Source organism: Megalobrama amblycephala, linkage group LG16 (genome assembly GCF_018812025.1).
Source record: "Megalobrama amblycephala isolate DHTTF-2021 linkage group LG16, ASM1881202v1, whole genome shotgun sequence".
Taxonomy (NCBI): domain Eukaryota; kingdom Metazoa; phylum Chordata; class Actinopteri; order Cypriniformes; family Xenocyprididae; genus Megalobrama; species Megalobrama amblycephala.
The window spans coordinates 34527572-34545245 of record NC_063059.1 but is presented as its reverse complement, the minus strand read 5'-3'; the positions used below and the strand labels follow the sequence as shown (position 1 = coordinate 34545245).

Below are 17674 nucleotides of genomic sequence, written 5' to 3'. Positions count from 1 at the left end.
AGCTCAAATGGCAACAGATAAATTGTCCATTGAAAACTGAAAACTGAGCCATTTCACATCCAGCAATAATTATATAAGATTTGGGGGATATTTTCAAATAAAATGAAAAATATAATTTCTTGTATTTTTCTGGGGTGAAATGTGTCTGTTTTTGAGAGATTTACCCTGAAAAAAAAAAAGGATTCTGTTCTTTGGATTCTTTTTTTTACTGTTTGGTAGGTTTTTTGTGGAATACTTTGGAGAGACACCACGAAATATGAATCAAATTAATATGCTCGCATCCTGTGTCCCAAATTACCCATGAGGCTGAACCTCTGATATAAAAAGCCACATTGTAAATTCCAGTGGCCCATTTTCTTTCACATTCTTTCATCATATACCAGCCTACAGCTCATTGTGCCAGTCAGGGCAAAGCTAAGTACAGTGGGCCGATTGTAGTAAGACAAAGTGATGTATTCTCTTCAGTTGCTTAAATGTTTGTTTTCTCTTCAGTGTAATGGACTGACACTGTACAGGCAGTAAAGATAAGAACTGTGCCCGGATGATGTTTGAGGACTAAACGTTGAACTGTTAAAGAGATAAAGGATAAACATCCTGGCAAGATCATCAGTCCATTTATACCCCGAGTAACACACACATGCATCAACCTATAATATGTTTAGCCACAAAAGTATATTTAAACAAAATTGTTTTATTACAGTAATGGGCCAGAACAGGTTTTTATGTCTAAATGTCAACTGAGCAATAAAATTAACTGCCATATTATTCTTCTACTGGGCTGAAACTCAAACAATGTGGTGTGGATAAAATCCCATAGATTTCCATTTAAATGAAAGTGCACTTGCAACAGCCGACGCACCAATGCTTAGTACACCCGAGCATCCGCATAGCAAAGCACACTAGCCAACAACCATTAGAATTTTCTTCAGTTAAAATGAATGCTCTTTGACAGATAAAAACGCTTGATATAATTAAGTTCTGTAATACAACCTGTGATGAAATAAGGGTCATCACTTTTGAGGGGTCATCATAACATTAAAGAGAATCAACAGTGAACTTCACTATGTTGACACATCTGTCTGGGCCATAATGGAGCTCTTACATACAGTCTCCCTTACACAGTTATTTTTCCCTGGGGTTTGTGTTGCTAATCAGAGAACAACCTCATGGAGGCACAAGAGTACTTTTGTAGTGATTACTAATGCACACTAAAGTAGCCCAGGGGCCTATAATTAGGATAGAATGTTTTTTTTTATATACATATTTTAATATTTAATATCATATATAAGCAAAAAATATTTAATTTAATTATAAAACATGTTTTGAGTGGCTGAGAGGTCTTTCCAACAATACGATATTCTTCCACAGGAACCGTTTCACCGTTTGTATCACTCCGCTTGCAGCATTTCTCACAGCGAGTGTCATGGTGGAGGAGCAACAATTTTACAAATACTACTGTTGTTGTGCTACGGAATGTAGTTCTAAGAATTTTAGAATGTAGTTGTTTAAACTTTGAATATGCGGTTTATTTATAAAGATAGCGCCTATTTGAAAATTTGCTTCGACGTTTGCGGAGATGTTTGTTCCTGGGTGTCAGTGGTCGTTCAACGCTCATGTAATATGGAATCCCAAGTGTGCCAAAATTAAAAATAAATAAATACATAAATAAATATACAAAGAAATGTAAAAAAGCAAAAATAAATAAATATATAAATAAATATACATAGAAAAGCAAAAAATCTAAAATAAATAATTATTTATACATTTATTTCCTTATTTATGTATATATTTATTTTTTTCCACATTTATTAATTTTTTCTTTCATTTATTTATACATTTATTCATTTAGATTTTTATTTCTACATTTATTTATTTATTTATTTACATATTTGTTCATTTCTACATGTCTTTATTTCTACATTTCTATATTTTTACTTTTATGTATTTTTACATTTCTTTGTCCGTAGGGTAATAAGGAGGGCGTGGTTTACCTCAGACATAGCAATCGAGCTCAGAGTAGGCGAGAGCGAAGTGTTGAGGCCACAGTGACACCTTGTGGTGAACCCGAAATACAAAAGAAATGTAGAAATTAATAAATGTGGAAATGAACAAATATGGAAATAAATAAATAAAAATCGAAATGAACAAATGTATAAATAAAATAAAAAATAAATGTAGAAAAAATATATACATTTTTATATGTATATTTATTTATATATTTTTGCTTTTTTACATTTCTTTGTATATTTATTTATGCATTTATTCATTTTTAATTTTGGCAGATTTGGGATTCCGTACATGTATCCCATCGAGCTGTTTAACCTCGGCAAGTTCTTCCGGAATTTTCTGCTGGCTTTGATGTCTCTAAAGTGGTTAAATAAAGCAATAAGCCCCAAGAAGCCATGGATTACAGTGAATTTATAACAGCTAAGGGGTGTTGTTAGGCATAATGCGGAGCGGAATTATAAATTTTAAAATTATAAATTCACTGTAAACCATGGCTTCATGGGGCTTATTGCTTTTATAAAAAACGGTTACCACTCAATACAAATATAATATAAATATTAAAGCCAAAAAATATGTATCAATGCAACTTTCATGAAGTAAAATCATTAAAAGGCTTCCACTGGAAAAAATAGTCCCTGACCGTGAACAGCAACAGAAGAACGTGAACCATAACCACCCGCTGAAAGGATACTAAGCCAAAGATATCACTTTCCTCAGCGTTTTATGAATATGAGATTGACCTGAAGAATGAATGCTGTATCAGAAGTAGGTAATCACACTCGCTCATTCGATCTCTCTCTCATAATACCAAAGACTATAGAATAACACAAGACGTGTCACTCGTATTGTTTTGAATGGGAGAAAGTGTAACACGCAATATGGCGGAATTAGTCCCGCCTTCTAAATAAGAGCCAATCGCCGACTGGTAAACTCATCGCGTCACTGCAGCAGCTGTTAGAAGCACCGGTTTCTATAGAAACAGTCAGACGCGAGCCTCCGAAACATGGCAGAAGAGACGCGCATTTAGGTCTGCGCATGCGCATTAGCTTGATACAGCCTAAAATATACATTTTTTTGTCATGATTCGAGCGTTTGGATAAAACATTTATAAGACAGTTGTTGTCAGATTTCATTGGTGATTTCAAATATGAAATTTAATCGTAAGGCTGGCGAACAGTTTTGGAGAATTTGATGTTTCCCCATTCAAAGAGATAGAAGCTGCATGATGCCCAGGATGCGCCAGGATGCCCGAGAGGCGTTTCAAAGATGGCCGCCGAGTGAAATGACTTGTCTTAAAGGGACTTTGATAATACTCATAATTTTAGTATATAGCTTATAGCATATATATATACTGTATATATCTTTAATAAAATGCAGTAGTAAGTAAAGTAGTTTTGTCAAGGAAAGAACAACAAAGTCACAATTGGTGCAAAATAACGTTTTTTAAAATTCCAGCTACACAAACTACGGACCATTCTGTGATACCACAGACCAGATACACAGTACAACTGCAAGACCTCAAAAAGACAATAAAACAGCTTAAGACCTTTTATATAACACATAGACTTTTATACATCTCATGCAAAATTTAGCTGATTTCCACTTCACAGAAAAGTCATCACTGTTGCTGCCACGCTAATGTCAAATGCACAGATATCTTTTTTAAATATGCATTTAAATCAATTTCTTTAAATTTGGCACTTAAATGCAATGAAACACAAATATTACTCTAATATAAAGGACTTATTACCAGATTCAGCATTATATTTTAAAGGTACCTCAAAACCTATCCATCATGCTATGTCCAGTACATAGGATTTTGTAAAATCTAATACAGATGTGTGATTAAACTATTTTGTTCCCGACTGGACCAATCTAAAAGACGACTTGAGCGAATTCATGAAAAAGTTTCATCCTCAATCAGGTTTTCCAGCTCCCCCTCTCTGCTCCCGTTACTGTTACTCCCTCTGCTGTTGGAGACACAGACCATCAAAACATGAATATGTAGTACAAACACGCACTCAAACATGAGCATTAAGTTTGAAATAATAAAATGAGCTTATTGTCATGGTAGTGAGGTATATTGTGTGATACCTTAAAGGGCGAAACAGTGACATATCCCTGCAGAATTTATTGAGAGAAATAAGAGCAACATATCAGTGTCATAGGTATTCAGAGTATCAGCATACAGTAGGATGCGACGACATGCAGTGGTTGACTTACAAGGTCAGACCTCCAGGGGCAGACATGGACCTGCCCTGCCTGCGGCTTGGACACTCAAAGGGGTTACTGAAGGAGCGCTTCCGCAGCATGGATTTCACCAGGATCTTAAAATACAGTGCAAAACAAATTTTAGACATGTACTGCACACATTTACATTACAGAACCACAACGTGGGACTTTTTGATCCAGAACATGGGGCTTTTGAGCTACAGATGTTACAGGATGTAGTGAATACTACCATTTGAAAGTTTGGGGTCAGTGAGATTTTTTTTATTTCCGGCACTCCTGTCCGTTTTAGTTCAGTGTTGGGACCCAGACATTCATGCTCATGTTCAGGGCCATCCCAAGCAGGGCATTAGAGGAGGCAGGGCCCCCCTCAGTCAGTCTGTTCACGATCACACTTCTCTTGGGTCCTCTCAGTCCATGTTCGCCCTAAAGTTTGGGGTCCGGTGCGGTAACATCATTTGCACTGACCTAAGGACGGCCCTGCTCATGTTTTGTCTTTGTTGTGAGCACATGGTCTGGGTGTTTGTGCCCTCACTGAGTGCTCTTATTTGGTCTTGTATACAGGGCCGTCACAAGCATGGGCCGGGCCCAGTTCATGTTGGAGGAAGTTTTGAGATCTTTTGCCCAGAACATAGCCTACGCCAAAGCAGGTTAGCCATGAACACAGCTAAAAGCCGAGCCACTTTCACAGTGCCTAAAAACCAGGATTGGCGGAAACTAAACTAAAACATATCTGACTAGCCACCTAAACCGGCTTTATGGTATAGGCTCCTGATCGGATTTGTGTGGTTTTGTCAACTCTAAACCTACTCTGAAACCCAGGCCCTGTTTACACCTAGTATTAAAGGGTTAGTTCACTTCAGAATTGAAATTTCCTGATAATTTATTCACCCCCATGTTATCCAAGATGTTCATGTCTTTCTTTCTTCAATCGAAAAGAAATTAAGGTTTTTGATGAAAACATTGCAGGATTTTTCTCCTTATAGTGGACTTCAATGGACTCCAACCGGTCAAAATTACAGTTTCAGTGCAGCTTCAAAGGGCTTTAAACGATACCAGACGAGAAATAAGGGTCTTATCTAGAGAAACGATCTGTCATTTTCCAAAAAAATGTAAATGTATATGCTTTATATAAACAAATGATCGCCTTCCAAATGGTTCCACCAAAACTACACTTTCGTATTCTTCAAAAAGTTTATGCCTTCCTTGTCCTACTTACTAAAAAAATGGAACTGGCACTGCGTTCGTTCCATAAGTAGAATAGGGAAGGCGTAGAACATACAGCGTAAGCTTTTTGAAGAATACGAAAATGCGGTTTTGGTGGAAGCATTTGGAAGGCGATCATTTGTTTATATAAAGCATACAGTTGTATTTTTTTCGAAAATGACAGATCGTTTCACTAAATAAGACCCTTATTCCTCGTCTGGTATCGTTTAAAGCCCTTTGAAGCTGCACTGAAACTGTAATTTTGACCTTCAACCGTTTGAAGTCCACTATAAGGAGAATAATCATCAAAAACCTTAATTTCTTTTCGACTGAAGAAAGAAAGACATGAACATCTTGGATGACATGGGGGTGAGTAAATTATCAGGAAAATTTTATTTGAAATGAACTAATCCTTTAAGATGCATTTTGGTCGATCAGTTCACAAGTGGACGAGAGAGACATTGTTCCCTGTGTGAACTATATCTTTAAAATATCTATTCTTTGTTTTTTTTTTGTTTGTTTTCTTTTCTTTCTCAGATGTACTCACCACAGCAGACAGGCTGGGAACTAGTTTGACAGAGTTCTGCACCTCCTCCTCAGTGACCTCCACCACTGTGCAGTGCTCCTCCTCCAGGGGAAGGGGATCCGTGCCATCCACCGTCACCCATGTGTGCAACTGCCCACAGAGACCAGATTACAGTAACAAGTCAAGTCACCTTTATTTATATAGCGCTTTTTACAATGCAGATTGTGTCAAAGCAGCTTTACAGTGATAACTGGTATATAATTTTGGCTGCACAGCAGCTCTTAAAGAATAGTGTCAATGCAGGCAGATCAAAGCACTGTTTAATATCAAATGTCGAGTCAAATGTAAAGTGTCCCCAACTAAGCAAACCAAAGGCGACAGCGGCAAGGAACCCAAACTACAACAGGTGACATCAGGTGGCAAATAGGAGGCAAATAGGTGTTAAAATGGAGAAAAAAACCTTGGGAGAAGGCTTCTTCTCTGGCGAACAGTGCTTTGTTATGATTCAGATTGCTATCATAAGTCGGATAGGATCGCAACATTCAAAGTATTTGAATGCTGAAGTTTACATTTGAAAATACTTCTCAGCAATCTTTTATTATGATTTCACCTTTATTTCTGGTAATGTGATTCTAGTTTCAGGGACTTTGTCCAGCATTCTGGTAATGAGCTCCTTCAGCCCCTCACTGATCACAGGCCTGTGCAAACAATACAAAAACTATTACACGGGCTGTTTCAAATGCTTTGAGTAAATGAGGGGGACTTAACCTCGTAAAATGGTTTATCGGTGTTTGTGACTCACTTATCTGGGAACTCCATTGCCATATTCCTGATCTTATCATGCAGGCCTAAGATGTATTCATCATGGAAAGGACACTGCACAACAAAATATTAACATATTGTGTTTGAATAATAATATTTGAAAATAATATTGCATTAGATATATACACAGGTAAATGTCTTACCTTTCCAAAGACAAAACAAAACAGCGTCACTCCCATTGCCCATATGTCTAGAGCCTGAAGCCAATGAGAGTCAATTGTAAACGATAAAGAATCAATGTCTTCATTGCATGCAAACCAGAATATTCTAGAAGTCTTCTAACCTTTCCGCTGAATCTCAGGTCCTGATCGGTTAGAGTTTCAGGCGCCATGAAAGCTGGTGTTCCTGCACTGTTTGTCAGGAGAGCGTCATTCCCCTCAAACACATTACTGACACCAAAATCTGCTATCTTGATGTGCCCATCATCCCCCAGCAACAGATTTGAGGGTTTGATGTCTCTATGTATGATTTTCTGATAGTGCACTAAAAATAAAGCATGAAACAAAGAACTAGCACCAAACATCAATGTTTATAGATGACATATGGCAAATACAAAATCCTTTTATATACTAGGGAAACTTACAGTATTCAATTCCTAAGATGACATCTCTGAAGTAGAAATGAGCCATTTCTTCTGTTAGTGGACTGTCTGTAGGGACCTCCATCACTGGACTAGGGTCAGGTGAAACAAATTTTTAGAGAAAAACAAACTAAAGAAAAATTTGTGATCTATAGGTACAAATACTTACCCTTTAGGTACCAACTCGAAGACTGAGAAAAGGATACACAGAATAAATCAAAGAGTATAAAGCAAACTGTTCTATATCGAAGAATAATGACTGAATTACTCACCCATGTGCAAGTTATCCTCAGCTGGATCATCAAGAACCTTCAGTTAAATATCACGGGACAGATGTGTTTTGGTTTGATATTCTTTATAGTAACTACTACAACATATTTGACTTGTCCAGTGAAACATTCTTTAAGCACCAGTAGAGATCTGACTCACCTCAACTAATTTAACAACATTAAGATGGTCAAGTTTCTTCAAAATAGCAACTTCTTGATATACTCGGTCCAGCAGGCCAGAATGCTTTAAAAGATTCTCTTGTGATCCACTGGAGTCTCTGGAAGGATGTCGACCTACACAACCATCACAACATTAAAGGGTAGTTCATCCAAAAATGAAAATTTGAAGTTTATCTGCTTACCCCCAGGGCATCCAAGATGTAGGTGACTTTGTTTCTTCAGTAGAACACAAATGATGATTTTTAACTCCAACCGTCGTGGTCTGTCAGTCATATAATGCATGTCAATGGGAACTTCGTCTATAAGAGTAAAAAAAACATGCACAGACAAATCCAAATTAAACCCTGCGGCTCGTGACGACACATTGACGTCCTAAGACACTAAATGATCGGTTTGTGCGAGAAACCGAACAGTAATATAATTTTTTACCTCTAAAACACCACTATGTCCAACTGCCTTGAGCATCCGGTTAGTGAGGTAAAAAAACACGTTCTGATGCAAAAGTGATCTCTCGCGCTTTGCTTCAATTAGTGCGAGACATCGCTTCCATTGTCAGAGCGCGTTCAGACCTCACTAACCGGATGTTAAGGGCAGTTGGACATAGTGGTGTTTTAGAGGTAAAAATTATATAAATACTGTTCGGTTTCTCACACAAACCGATCATTTAGTGTCTTAGCACATCAGTGTGTCGTCATGAGCTGCAGGGTTTAATTTGGATTTGTCTGTGCACATTTTTTTTACTCTTATAGATGGAGTTCCCATTGACATGCATTATACCACTGACAGGCAGCAACGGTTGGAGTTAAAAATCATCTTTTGTGTTCTACTGAAGAAAAAAAGTCACAAGCTTAAAATGTAAATGCGTATTACTTACGTGGGAATCCAAACTGCTTTATTAACTTCTTTTTGGATACCAACTTCATAGCCTGCAATAAATATTATATTATATTAATTATATTATATTAAAAATGAAGCCATTTTATTGTGTTTTATAAGCATTTAGTCATTATAATATAATCTAAAATATTTTTTTAACAATTACTATATGTTACAAATGATCATGTTATGACTAAATGCTGACAGAAAAAAAATAATACAATTTTACAACACATTTACTCACATAATACTGGTCATCATCTTCATTATATGCTAATTTGACCACCCCATATGAACCCTGGGTAAAAAAGGAAGGTTACCAGATAACATTATGTTGATATTTATGCATGTGTGATCTTTCCAACCAATCATAAATATTTGAAACAATCACCAACCTTTCCTATCTCAGTCTTTAACTTGTACTGGTTTAGCTGGACACAGTCCTGTGGGTAGAAAAGGATATACAGTCAAACCAAAAATGATTCAGACATTTTTTTATATTTTTGATATATTTTTACTAGTGGGTGCAGGACACTATAGTTAATTTATATAAGTGAGGATAGCAAAAAATAAAGTAAAATGTGAAATATTATACTCAAAAATTCTTCATAAAGTGGACTACCAATAAAATTAACACAAATTTGGAACCAAAAATTATTCAGAGACTTTGACCTGACCATGTTTTGCTTAAGTGTTATCTGACATAATTAAGATTATTTTTTCCTGACACAGTTTAACTCTGAGATCTTGTTATATTTTATTACCATTTTTTAAACTATAGTGAATAAACTGTATTAATGAATGAAATGTTCAAGATGTCTGCATAAATTTTGGTTTGACTGAATATTAGGGGTTGCAATATTGTGATATTAAAAAAATAAAAATGTTGATATTTCATTACACTCATGTTGTGTGTTAATCATCGGCCAAAAAAGAAAAGACACAAAATAAACTTAAAAAATAAAGATGAATTTGTTCCCCATAAACTTTTTGTAAAAATTATGTTTCAAGGTGGTAAATAAAATGAAGATTAAATGTAGTACTTTTTACAAGAAAATTCTATTTCAGTCTTTCTGCTTCAAAACTTTGTGTTTATTACTTGCCATTGCTTTGTATTTAGATGTGAAATTTACAGAAGAGGATTAGGGCCAAGCAATAATAAAAAAATAAAACCATCTCGAGATTAAAGTTGTTAAATTTAGAGAAAAAACTCGTTAAATTTCGAGAAAAAAGTCGAGATAAAATGTTGAGAATAAACTCGTTAAATTATGAGAAAAAAATCGTTAAATTTCGATAAAAAAGTTGAGATAAAATGTTGAGAATAAACTCCTTAAATTACGAGAAAAAAGTTGTTAAATTATGAGAACAAATTCGTAATTTAACGAGTTTTTTCTCGTAATTTAACGAGTTTATTCTCAACATTTTATCTCGACTTTTTTCTCGAAATTTAATGACATTTTTCTCATAATTTAACGAATTTGTTCTTGTAATTTAACGACTTTTTTCTCGTAATTTAATTACTTTATTCTCAACATTTTATCTCGACTTTTTTCTCGAAATTTAACGAGTTTTCTCTCGAAATTTAACAACTTTAATCTCGAGATGGTTTTATTTTTTATTATTGCTTGGCCCTAATCCTCTTCCGTAGAAATTTACTAGTAATTTCAAAGTGAAAATTATTTCAAAGTAAATCCTACACCACTTTTGTTCAGTGTAGAAATTGCGATCCTGAATTATTTTGGCTACAATCATGTAATGAAAATCTGATATTGTGACAGCCCTTACATAATGAATTTCAGTAACAATGCCATATTTTGCTGAACATACTCATTGACGGTCAACAATCTGAAGTCAAAAATCTCATGCCCGACTCACATCACCATCAGAGATAGACACCCGCTTCGATTCAATAGTGGGTCTTCTGGCTATTCTCGGGGTGAAGCCATTCGCGTAACTTGATCTCTCTTGGAGTGACATCTTGCGATCAGAGAGATTGAGGCGATGTGGGGTGGTCCTCTGTCCATTTGGAGGGGTCAGTCTGTTGGCAGACACATTCATGGCTGCTACCATGTCAGCCAGTTCAGCATTATAATCAGGGTCCAGATCCATCCTGTTGGCTGTGTCGGCACTCATGAGTGTCCTGCCTCAGTCTGAGCTGCTTATAACAAAGTACACATCTCAATGGACATCGCAGAGTCCAGTGTCTTCAGAGAGTCCATGACAACCTCAAACTGTTACAGCAGAACAGGATAGTTTAGTAGAGACAACAATAACAATCACACTCACTGCCATTTCACAAGCCCTGTTTTCTTTAGATAACAGAGCGTGTGTTAAACATTTTAAGTCACATCTCAGGCTATATGTAGAATTCAGAAACTCTTGTTTTTAGCGACACCGGTGGCTGTCAAGTGAACTGCGGCCAGCAACTTTTTGCTCGTGCTCGCACTAGTGCGCACGAAACATACAAGAGACGACTTTATTCAGTCAAGGCCCCGATATACTCACAGCGAAGTTGTGTTTTGTTCTTCGCTTAGAAGTAAAAAGAAGTTGGAAATACATCTGCAGCGAACATCCAGACACCACCCATGTTAATATGTTCTGCGCACTTTCCTCTCAATAACAAAATAAACACAACAAAGCTGTGAAAAAGCAGCAATTGATCATAGCGATGTGGATATGTTTGCACCAGCTCTGCAATTCACCGGCATCATGTTGACAAATGAGGTAAATAAAATTACACTCTTATGATAGTTTGATTATAAAGTATATTTGAGAACATAGACTGTATAGATCTGACTATGTTTGAATTAATCCCTTTTCTTTGTATGACATTCTTTGTATTGAAATTACAGAATAGCTCTTTCGGCATTATCCTCCTGAATATAGCATAAACAATTTCCAGTGTCATTGGACGGAAGAGAGGATCTCGGGAGCGCGCGTAAACGTCTCATCCTTTTAATTTTCCCGGCAAAAACGTCCCGAGTCATTCACAAAAAAATCAGGCTCTCATAGACAACCTAGGAAGTCGGGGAAGGTCTCATTTTTTTTTTTTTTAAGTTTCGTTACAAGCTCACAACGCAAAAAATAAATAAATAAATAAAAATAAATAATTAAAAAAATCGATTAATACATGAACACATTAATACATTTCTTACATATAGCCCTCAAATTTGCTTATCTGTATTGCTATTATGGAAGCACAAAAAAATGAAACATTGCTAAAGAGAATAACTTATAAAACCATCTGTTTTCCTTCTATAAACATGCATAAACAGAGAAAATATATTGTAAAATAGTCCAAATAATGGCTTCATTAATGAGGAGGCACAAAAATAAAAGCTAAAATGGTCCAAAACAATAATCAAATTTGTGGTCCTGTCTGATTCATGGTTATTATGGTTAACTAAAACTAAAACCCATAAAAAATGTATTACTTGAAATAAAATAAACATTAACTGAAATTAAAATGTAACTTAAACATATTTTATTGCAGTTACTACAGCAACATGTCATTTTCATTTAGTTTAAGTTGAAGTATTAACATAATGAAGACTAAACCATATTGACAAAAATGAATAAAAATGACAAAACACAGCAAAATCACTAAATCCAACTAAAATTAAAACATAAAATCCAATTCAAAATATTAACTCTAATAGCAGCTCAGTTATTCTAAAATAATACTATGATAAAATCCTAAGGAACATTCTAAACAAATCAGTCTAACCTCATACATTATATTGGTACAGAAATAATCGACACGTTTAGACAATTATATTATATTGTATACAACAAACGTTTATGCAACAACAAAGCATTTGAAAAGTGGGTGACCTCAGTCAAGAAAGCATTATTTGTACAGGTTTCTACTTTTTCTTATAGTATATATATAGGGGTTGTAATTACTTACATAGAGAAACATGAATTTGTATCGCCAGCCATAGTGTTGCATGCTCTTCCGCTCATCAGGCAGAAACACCTTTGAGTCTCTGAAGCCCGGAGGTCTCCAGACTCTTTGGGATCACAGAAGCAAAGAGGATTAGCTAGCATGGTCACATTTAGTCTACCGTGGCTATATCTGATCCAAAAGACTGTTTACTTTAACTGGCTGCAGTCAGTGAAAGGACATGAACAACAGTCAAGCTACGTCATACCGGGGGGCATGTGTGGTAATGCCTGGGTAAGTACCTAAGGTGTGAACACCCGAATTATGACAAGTTATTCCTGTTGCAGGGTGGCTTGGAAATGAATGACTAAGTGGCTAAGTGCTTGAACCTCCTGAAGTCGAAGTATAACAGGATAACACTTTAAGGTTGAAGTAATATAAACTTGAAACAGTGGGAAAGAAGATCAAGTGTTACATAACCTCATGCTGCTGGGCAGCAAGATAGGATTTAATCCAAAACAAAGATGTCATGTCAAGCTCTTTATAATCAGAGCATTGTCTGTCTTGCGAGTTTTAGAAGGCATTTGTCATATGCTTAATAGCTTCCCCCCGTTTGGAAAATAATATCAGAAGTTTCATTCTATCAATTGGGTGACTTTGCCATTTCAAAGAGGTAATATTTTAATTTTAATCTAAATTAAAGGGTTAGTTCACCCAAAAATGAAAATTCTGTCATTAATTAAGACATAAATTAAGATATTTTTGATAAAATCTGATGGCTCAGTGAGGCCTCTGTTGCCAGCAAGATAATTAACACATAAGATAAATCTTTACAAATCTTTTGTTTCGAATCAGTGGTTCGGAGCGTGTATCAAACTGCCAAAGTCACGCCCCCCAGTGGTGAACCACTGAAATTTCAAAACACTTATCACATAACGAAGCCTCGTTTACAGAAATCATGTGACTTTGGCAGTTTGATACATGCTCCGAACCACTGATTCGAAACAAAAGATTCGTAAAGCTTCGAAGCTTCATGAAGCAGTGTTTTGAAATCGTCCATCACTAGATATTGTTGAATAAAGTCATTATATATTTTTTTATTTTTTATTTTTTTTTGGTGCACAAAAAGTATTCTCGTCGCTTCATAACATTAAGGTTGAAAGTGATAATTATCTTGCTGGGAATTGAGGCCTCAATTTCATCAAAAAATATCTTAAATTTGGGTTCCGAAGATGAACTAACCCTTTAATGAAAAGTAATATGTTTGAATATAACTAAATGTAAAGTAACAGGGTTGACGATAACCATGTTGACAGTTTTATAATTCATTTGGCCATTATTATGTTGTGTTTGTGGTCTTTTTAGAAAGAGGGTTTTGAAATAACAGATTGTTTACTACATAAAAATCCTAGTAACAGGGCTGACAATTTATTGTCATACTCTTTAGACAAACCTTACAAAATTAATTATAAAATGCAAAAAAAGAGGAGACACTTTATTGTTCTTGCAACATTTACTTCCTGAAAGGATGATGGTGTCATTATGAGTTTGGTTTGTTTATAAAATAGGGGAAATAATATGGTAACAGGGTTGAATAGTCTTTTAATAACACATCACTAGATAATAAATATAATCGTTATATGTTCTATATGTTTTATATTTTACCAATCAAATGTGCACATTTGCTTATATAACAACACTGTAAAACCGAACAGTGAAATTAATTAAATTAAATGAGTTTGTTTCACTCAAATAATAATGAAAGTTCATTGTACTTAATAGGAAAAAGTTGCATGAACTCAAAATTTCATTGCAGTAAGCTGAACTTAATATGATTGAGTTGAGCTGCAGCAGATTTCTAATTCCCAGCATGCTTTGCGTCAGACCATATAAATAACTGTTGAAATTAAGTGTTATTTTGTGTGTTTTTGCACAAGATTAACATATGGAGATATAAGTTAATGTTTAATGTTGTGTGATGTTGGGATTCAGGGGGGTTTTGTTATGTTAGTTTTGTAGGGTTACCACTGTGGTGAAGAGTAGAGCCTGTGGTTAGGTTGAGGATGAGCTGCAAAACATTTAAGACCACATATGTTGTTTGATTACAGTCTCTTTGATAGTTATAATAGCATGTGTTATTTGCTATGTAACATTTAACCAAGATCTGAATGTGATGTTTATGTAAATTAACTGTATGTAATTAACATGAGTTGGGAAAGGGATGCTGGTGACGGGATTGTTAGTGAGAGACACATTGGCCTTGATCCGCTTCCATGGCTCTCAGCCCCGCCCCACTTGTCACAAAAATTTTAAGTTCTACCAACTTTAAAAAAATGAGTTAGTTTACTTAAATGTTTTGAGTAACTTATTGGGTTTTACAGTGAAATGGAATTTGTAAACACTTAAGTATATAATTAAGTAATTATAAGTAAATATTCTACTGTTTGGATACAAGTTTCATTTTTTGGAATGTGTAAATAATGATAAAAGAAGCTTATCTCATCTACTCTGCCTATCATAACAGACAGTAAATGTGGGTGTGGGTTATTCTTTTATAATTATTGATGTATTTCATAGAATGAAACCTAGATAACTCATATCTATACAGTTGAATAATACAAGTAATATTTTCTAAAGTTTTTCTAAGGTTATTCTAAATATTCTAGAGCTGTCCAAGGTGCTGAAGGCCCACAGAAGCCCTCATTTCCATTTATAAAGCGTGTAAGAGAATGTGTAGTTCTGTGCTGGTGTATGTTGGCTCCAGTGTAAGCTCAGAAATCCCTAGTAACCAACCTCTCTGGAGCTTGTTATCATGTTACAAGACATGCACTGTGATCTCAGAGCACCAGTAGCGAAAGTCCCGGGTGAGAGGCAGTGTCTTTATAAATGGGCTGCAATGCCACATGAAGGGGATTCAATGCTAAATTTGGACTATCTCAGGTGTTTGAACACTGCTCAGCTTCTGGAGCTCTTGGAAGACGAGGAAAGGATGCGAGAAACTGTGAGGGTCAATTCAAAGGTACCAAACTTCAAGTACACCATCGAGATTTTACATTTTTTATTTTGCATTTGTACATGACTTACTTGATCTGAAGGACTTCCCTGCAGTTACAGCATCTTCAGAGGTGTAAAGTGATCTTGATGGCGTCCAACTGTTGGCTCGCAGAGCAGAATTTAGCACATCAGCCACGTCTGAACAACTCTAAAATTCTCTTAGCTGAAAAGTACCAGATTCTTGGTCAAATGGTGTCTTCGATGCGGCGCAAACAGAGAAGGCTGGGTAAGTTCTCTGAGTGGTGAGATTATGCTTGTAATATGATGTTTTTTTCTACCATACAACTGAATTCTTGTGCCACATGCAGAAACTTTACAACAGAAACTCAGCCTTAGAGCGATTCATAAACTTATTAAGGAGAAGACCAATCAGTCCTTACGTCAGTCTGAGGTACATCTGAGAAATGACTCATGAAATGCAGATTTGAAAAACTTAAGTTATCATTTCAAAGCCTTGATTGAGATTTCCGTCTTCCACTCTTCAGAATCTCTGGCTAAAGTTCACAGAAGGAACACTTCTGCTGACAGATTTTGTGGAATCACTTCAAAACTCTCAGACGTTATGCCATCGACATCTTATTCAAGCTGAGAAGATCCAGAACCTCATCCTACAAGCACAAATATACAATCAAGATGTTGATTTTTCTCGTCTCGGGCATCGTCCAAACTTTGGGTACTCACCGACTGCGATCAATGTTTACAGTGGCCTCTATCCTGTTATGTTACTGCCTGGTTTCCAGTATCCTCATTTATCTCCAACATCATATCTTCCTCCTCTAAAGCATCATTGCTGTGTTGATATATGCTCCACTTTGATATCCAAAAATGAATGGAGCCATAAACAAGGTTTTTGTAAATGCACTGAGACTCGCCAAAGGCCACAAAGACACGCTGCTTTACAGCCACTTGACAAGATTCAACCTAACATTCACCAGACTCCCTAGTAAAGTTGTGCTGGTGATCTAGAAACTCTAAAATCTTTTTAAAACCATGTTGTTTCTGATATATATATTTGTTTCTGAGATATATATTTATGGTCACACTTTAGATTAGGGTCCAATTCTCACTATCAACAACGACTTTTGCCTCAAACTCCTAATTACTGCTTATTATTAGTTAGTAAGGTAGTTGTTAAGTTTAGGTATTGGGTAGGGTTAAGGGATGTAAAATATGGTTGTGCAGAACAAGGCAGTAATATGTGCTTTATAAGTAGGGCTGTCAAACGATTAATCGCGATTAATCGCATACAAAATAAAAGTTTGAGTTTGCCTAATATATGTGGGTGTACTGTGTAATTATTATGTATATATAAATACAAACACATTCATGTATATATTTGAGAAATATTTACAAGTATATGTATTTATTTATATTTTTATATAATTTATATTATATATATATAAATAAAAATATTTTGTACATAACATATTTCTCTTAAATAAATACATTAATTTGTGTGTATTTATATATAAATAATTACACACAGTACACCCACACATATTATGCAAACTCAAACTTTTATTTTGTATACGATTAATTGCAATTAATCGTTTGACAGCCCTATTTATAAGTACTAATAAACAGCCAATGCATGCATGCTAATAAGCAATTAGTTAATAGTGAGAATTTGACCCTAAACTAAAGTGTTACCATATGACAATTATGTTTTAGTTTTGTGAATGTTAAGTAAACATTAATGTCCATTTCAGAAATACTGAGTACCATTTGTCATCATTAATGTATAATGTGACTGACTGATTTGGTCTCTAAATATATTATTATATATCATATAATATCATATATTATTATGTGTTAGTCAAATAAATACAACCATTAAAAATATTAACTAAACATTGCATTTCTATCATCAAAGCCCACTGTTACGGTTTAAATAAACTATTGGTAATTTTGCATTACAAGTATTTATCAATTCAGCACTCTAGGTAGTAAAATTGTTAATAACTGGTATGGTTAATAGTTTTCATTCATTATATTTAGCCTAATTTGCTGCCATTCTCTATGGCTTCGAGTCTGTCAAT

The 17674-nt window shown here is 35.2% G+C and overlaps 2 protein-coding genes across 2 annotated transcripts; one reads left to right on the top strand and one right to left on the bottom strand.

Annotated features, from left to right (window-relative positions):
- Positions 1-3314: 3314 nt before the first annotated feature.
- camkk1b (calcium/calmodulin-dependent protein kinase kinase 1, alpha b) lies at positions 3315-15799 on the bottom strand. Its single transcript, XM_048161597.1, has 18 exons — positions 15666-15799; positions 12606-12708; positions 10571-10926; positions 9091-9138; positions 8940-8993; positions 8694-8745; positions 7800-7933; positions 7643-7679; positions 7540-7561; positions 7374-7462; positions 7074-7273; positions 6934-6987; positions 6771-6844; positions 6579-6666; positions 5990-6118; positions 4231-4334; positions 4102-4128; positions 3315-3977 (listed from the first exon to the last, which is right to left on the bottom strand). Exons 3-18 carry the CDS (start codon positions 10826-10828, stop codon positions 3905-3907), a joined length of 1443 nt encoding a protein of 480 aa, XP_048017554.1. The 5' UTR covers positions 10829-10926; positions 12606-12708; positions 15666-15799; the 3' UTR covers positions 3315-3904.
- Positions 14672-16850, top strand: LOC125249325 (vacuolar protein sorting-associated protein 37B-like). Its single transcript, XM_048161598.1, has 4 exons — positions 14672-15600; positions 15690-15861; positions 15944-16026; positions 16121-16850. Exons 1-4 carry the CDS (start codon positions 15394-15396, stop codon positions 16577-16579), a joined length of 921 nt encoding a protein of 306 aa, XP_048017555.1. The 5' UTR covers positions 14672-15393; the 3' UTR covers positions 16580-16850.
- Positions 16851-17674: the final 824 nt, after the last annotated feature.